The sequence below is a fragment of the Lagenorhynchus albirostris genome, chromosome 20, assembly GCF_949774975.1.
Source record: "Lagenorhynchus albirostris chromosome 20, mLagAlb1.1, whole genome shotgun sequence".
Taxonomy (NCBI): Eukaryota; Metazoa; Chordata; class Mammalia; order Artiodactyla; family Delphinidae; genus Lagenorhynchus; species Lagenorhynchus albirostris.
This window is the reverse complement of record NC_083114.1, coordinates 36,711,386-36,717,385: the sequence shown is the minus strand read 5'-3', so window position 1 is coordinate 36,717,385 and position 6,000 is coordinate 36,711,386. Positions and strand designations below refer to the sequence as shown.

Genomic DNA, 6,000 nt, shown 5'->3' with positions numbered 1-6,000 from the left:
TACATTTCACTAAGAAATGTACTGTTTGACAATGCTGGTTTTAAAAAAAAGATAATCCTTTCTTTGTGTCTGTTAAGGGTGGTGGTGATTATTTGCTTAATATTGGTTTTCCTATGTAGTAGCTATTTTCTTATGGCTATATTCACTTGAATGGAAAATCAAATACGACTACCTGAATTTTCCAGTGTGTAATTATAGTACACCTCATAAAATGGTTGATTCAATGGTCTCAAGTCTAGAATTCAGAACTGCTGCCCAATATTGTAAATTTATTTAGAACAAAATAAGGTATAACCAATTAACTAAGCTGTAATTTACATCTTGAACATCATTTTAATATTACAAGCTTGGACATGAAATAATGGTATGTCCACACATATACCACACATGGTATATCCACAAACTTGTCATGGAACGCCAAGGAGACTGTGTGAATAAGGGGAGGCAGCCACTAAAGATATAACAGTCATAAATAAGGAATTAACTTTTCTTATTGGTTTGGGTACTTGAGTGTTCCAAGAATGTATACAAATATTTAAAACCACATTCCTTAGAAGTTACATCCAGAAACAGGAAAAGTATGTCTTGAGATACTTTTCCGCCTCATTCCCAAATTCTCCTATGCTCATTATAGAAGACAAAGGCAGTAATCAGAAGGAAAAAATCTGGAAATATTAAACCAAAAAGCTAACAGAGAATGCGATATTTTAAAAATAGGGACTTAACCTCAATGGAAAGAGTTCCAGTTTTCCTACCACAGAGCTAATCAGCCAGAAAAAGTGCTGTAAGTCTATCTGCACACTTAATATTAAAAATCAAAAAATAAATAAAAGTCAGGGTTCTGATTCAGGCAAAGATTTAAAACCTTGAGGAAAGAAAAATGAAGAAATTTCAAGATTAAAAAAATGAGAGAGAGAGAGAGAGAGAGAGAGGGAGGGAGAAAGAAAGACCTCGCTTTGAAACTCAGTTCACTGAGATGAAAAATTACAAAATTTTTATCTACACTGAGTCTGGATAAATGTGATCAGTTAAATATAACCAATCTGTCAGCCCTTCTGTTCAGCCTTTCTTATAATGAGCTCCTGACTGACCATGCTCTTTAGAAGTTACCCAAACTCTTTCAAACCTGCCCCATTTGCGGCTGTCCTTATCACCAAGAAGGCTGCTATCACATCATCGCTTGCAGAGGACAGGGCAGCAAAACGTCGTTTTCTCTCTCTCACCACAATTTAAACTGTGTTAGAATAGCTCGAAGTTGTGACTACATCCATGGATAGAAGAGACATTTTAAAAGTCATAACCAATTTGTGTTCTTATCCAGATTTCTCAGCCGCTATCAGGCAACATCATGTTTGTGATTTTAGTGTACTATTTTATCTTTTTGTGACAATTAGAAAAATAAAGCAACCTTAAAGTGAGCAGTGTATTAGGAGACTTCAGTTGGTCGTCCCACAGAGGCTGAACCTGAACACATTTCTGGGGGAAGCGAGACGTGACTGAGAGGAAACAGCCTCCGCCACCTCCTCCTCTTGATGGCGAGCAGCTTTACTCAGATTTTCAAAACAGGCCAGCTTCAGGTGGCCTCCCTGGAAAAGGCTCAACCCTCTGCAAATCATTCCATTCAACGTACTAACTGAACCGAACGAAACATGGAGGACACAGCATGTCCGTGAGCCTAACAGGCCCCCGAGTGTTAAGCAGAGATTAAAAAACTACCAAGGACTTATGCCAGATTCCGAAAGCAAAACCTCATTTTCGCAGTAACCTGGTCTGGAGACCCTTTCAGATACATCTAGTCTCTGAAGCACCTTTGAGTTGTACGGATGTAAGAATAACTTTGAACTATAGAAGTTATATGCATCTTTAAGAATCACATTTTGATGATTATAAAAATTTTTTCTATTTTACAACATAGGTCCAGCTACACTGAAAAAATTACACTGCTTATTGAAATACATTTCATTTTAGAAACAGACTACTAAAGAAGTCTATACAAAAACTCTAAAATAATTTCTGTAGTAAAATAAAGAGTGCATTAGGAGAGCTACACAAAGAAGAAAATTTCTGTCTTTCTCTATAATGCTTGATATACTGTGAAACATGGCTAGCTCGACTCTGAAGCCAGCACCGAAAGCTGAAAAGAATGTTACGATACACAGTGATACAATTAATGCTCTGGATTAATGTCACAGCCTTCCCGATTAGTACAAAGGAAACCAGGCCTGTCCCCTCTTTGAGGAGAAGTCCAGGATATAAAAGCAAGCATACCTCATCAGCTGATATGAAATTATAAAATTCCACAAGTCTGAGTATTTGAAATTTATAAAAGTCACCAGAAAATGCAAGCAAATTGGGCTTTAGTTCGGTGGTTCCCTGGTTCGACAGTTCCCTCCGTGAGCTCAGGGTCTTCTCGTCCACTCCCTCGGATGTGCTGATTCACCAAGACAATGACAAAGCTCTGGGTGGAGGCTGAGGAGAGTCTGACAGCTACAGAAACGCTCACCAACCCCCACTCTGCAAACTCACACCGGGGCACGGAACTCGCGGAGAACACGTTTAAGGAGATGGATGTTAGTGATGCTGGGCTGAACTGTTCTTCTCTGCCAGGTGCCGCAGAAAGGTGTCCTCACCCTGGCCCCTGTTATTTAAAGGCTCACTCTTAAAGAGAGCTGGAGGTGGGGGGAGGTGAGGGACTGGGGGGATAGGAAGGTGGTGTGGGTGGTGAGGGTGTGCGTGGATGTGAAGGTGCGAGAAGGGGTGGGGCATGGGCCGAGGGGTTAGCGTGCTGACGGGGTTCATGCTGATGGGAGGGGCGGGGGTCGTGGGGGTGCTCCCCACAGAAGGAACGGGGGTGGCCGGGGAGGTTGTGAGTGGGATCTGGACAGCAGGCGGCACGTTCACGGGGCTGGTCACCCGAAAGCACTTCTCCTTGTGCGCCTTAAGCATGTTGGAGAAGCGGAACCGCTGGCCGCACACATCACACGGATAGGGCTTCTCGCCTGTGTGAGTTCTGCGGTGCCTCTTCATGTTGGGGCGGCTGGTGAAGCTTTTGCCACAGATTTCACAGATAAAGGGTTTCTCTCCTGAGACGAACACAGACACAAAAACAGGATTAACACACTAGGCGGCAAGTATGTGCCCCAGCTATTCCTCATACTAAAAAAGGAGGTTACCACTCCTCTCCCTTATGGCATATTATATTCTAGTAGTCATAACAGAGTTCCCCAAGGTTGGGACTTCACAAAAAGGAGCAGATACAACGAAAACTTACTTACAAGCTACCATCTGGGCTTGGTTAAAAGAACAAAAAGGGCTTCTACAGTAGCGATCTTCCACATCCTACAGGACGAAGTGTTCAAACGGCTTTCCTGTGTTCCAGGGAACCAAGCCCACAGATGAATCTCTGCCTCTAAGCATAGGCGAGCTGATCTGTGAGCAATTTCTGACATTCCAACCCAGAGTAGGACTTTGCTGAAAATGTCTTGTGGAGGACGTAAGTCTCCGCACATCTACTCGAACATAATCCTTAGAATGCGGCTTACGCTTTGCTATCTGGGGAAATTCTGGACTGACTCACCCTACAACACAGATTTCGCACCACAGTGTTTCTCTGCAGGCGGCTCTCCATTACGTGGGGCTGTCTGCACACCTGAAGAGCGCTCAGTGGTCCTGGCGCCAGACTACTTATATGCCCCCAAGAAATTCTGACCATCAAGAATGTCCCCACACCATTTCCAAATGCCCACAGGTGTGGGGAGGGTTGAGCGGCAGGCTACCGTTCTTGGTGGAGAACCACTGGGAAAATGAGCCAAAAAGGAAACAAACCCCCCTAGTTCTAAGGGCACTTAGGGAGGAAATTAGGTTTGGGTTCTAAGGGCTTAATTTTTAAACTTCCTAACTTTCCTTTGGGCTTACTGCTTAGTTCTATGCTATGTCTGCCTGCCTCTCTCCCCAGGCCATAGGGAGAAACAAAATGATGTTTGGACATACACGTCCATGGTCACTGCATCCAGAATGCTGTGGTGCGGTGCGGAATACCTGTCCACGTGTGCTTCAGCGACCATGTGCTTGTATTTAGCAATTCCTTCACCAATGCTCAGTGAATGTCGCTTGTATCTCTACTGTAGCTCCTGCTACAAGAGCTTCCTCTCACTTCAATTATTACTCCCTTTGTTTCTAACAGGTGTCCTTATTCTACTCTGTATAAATAAGGGCTGTTGTGTATGGAGTCTTAGTGTGTGCTTGGCACTGTTCTAATCCCTTGACACCTTATTAACCTCTGGTGATCCTCACAGCCTTATGAGGTAGGTACGCTATTATCCCTATTTTACTGATGAGGAAATTAAGAAACTTGCTGGAAGTTCTACAGTCAGTGGAGAGGCAGGATTTAAAACTCTGCAGTCTGGCGCCAGACACGTAAAACAACGGCGCTTCACACCTCAACGTTCTGTGCATTCCTGAACACACAAAGGAATGTTATTTTCTTACTGTTTTCCTCCACTTTGGGACTCCTTCTAACACTACGAGCAAACTCCCCTTTATCCATATTGTAGTCCTTATTTCTTCTCTCTGCCTTTGAAAACTGACATCTCCTGTGGCTTCCTTCCATGGAAGCCAGACTTTTCCTCACTTCCCATGAGAGACTGAATTGAACCGTCAGGGGGGATCAGTTTTCTCCATAGTTACCGGTACTATTTGCTGACTATAATATTTCTTTTATCTTCCTACCTTTCATTATTCAATCACTGCCACTGCTAGGCTCTTCACTGTGATTCATACACATCTTTCTAGATAATTTCTGTCCTGGCTTGTGTTCCTTCCTTTTAATCCATTTCCTCCAATTAAAAACTTCAAATTCTATGTTAAATGGAATTGATTAAATCAGCTGTGGTATGCCCATCTAATGGAGAGTACCACTAAAAACAATATTATAAAAGTATAGAAATGTAGTTACTGACATGAAAATCTATAATCTATTATCTATAGTCTATTAAGTAAAACAAGCAAGTTATGAACACGTACGCATGGTATTATCCATTTTTAATGAAAAATACGTGTAGGAACACATGGAAAGAAATACAACAAATGTTACCAGTGATCGTCTCTAGATAATGGGATTATGAGTGACATTTTACTCTATTTTTGATGCTTATATGTACTTCCTGTTTTCTAAAATAAACATGATTTACTTGTATAATAAAATGTTTTAAAAGCACACCTGTTTGATAACCTATCAATCCCCTTGACCCCTTCCTCCTTGACTCTCCAGAGTTAACAGTCTTCATTGCTAACAGCCATGCGGAACCAGAGCCTAAGGACCTAATGTTTGAATTATTAGTCTAATACAAGCAAACATTCTCCACTTAATTCACTAATCACTTCCTAGGTTCACTAGACACTTTATTCATTGACAGTTTACTTAATGTGTGGACATGTAACTTTCTGTTATGTGCTCAAACCTGGATCCAGTCCTGGATCTCTCTCATCATCCATCTCTCATTTGTAGTCTTCTAGGCTATAATGATTTGCCGCAGAAAGACTAAAAACTATTAGAACTGGCCTACCATAAGTCCATGTGTTCAAATTTAAATGGGTCCTTTTAACTACTTAGTAATCTTTTATCCATTTCTTGATGTCCTACCAAATTTTCCACATTTGTTACTCCAGACATAAACCCACAATCCCACCCAACTCTAACTCTCATTATTCATGAGGCCCCATCTCCTAACTGTGCTAATGACTGATGATAAGGTTTCCCTGAAACCTCAAAGTAAGATTACAATGAGGCTGAAACAAGGAGAAATCAAAATGTAACATTTGAAATCAACCACCTGCACAATGTCCCACTTTAAGGAAGTGCTAGTAAATGGGTGGCTGGAGGAGGTACTAACAGCTAAGTCCATCAAGGTAACTAGAAAGCACGTATGTCAATACATCTTATGATGTAACCTAACTGTTACATACAGATAAAGCTAACCTAATGATAAGAAACGGTACTGT

General features: G+C 41.7%; 1 protein-coding gene across 3 annotated transcripts in view; it reads right to left on the bottom strand.

The window, feature by feature from the left end:
- Positions 1-313: 313 nt before the first annotated feature.
- Positions 314-6,000, bottom strand: part of ZNF652 (zinc finger protein 652) — a 63,714-nt gene continuing 58,027 nt past the window's right edge. For all 3 annotated transcript variants that reach the window (XM_060135063.1, XM_060135064.1, XM_060135066.1), the window contains one exon: positions 314-3,083. In XM_060135063.1, coding sequence (XP_059991046.1) covers positions 2,572-3,083 — 512 coding nt within the window. In that variant the 3' untranslated portion in view covers positions 314-2,571. The remainder of the gene's footprint in view (positions 3,084-6,000) is intronic.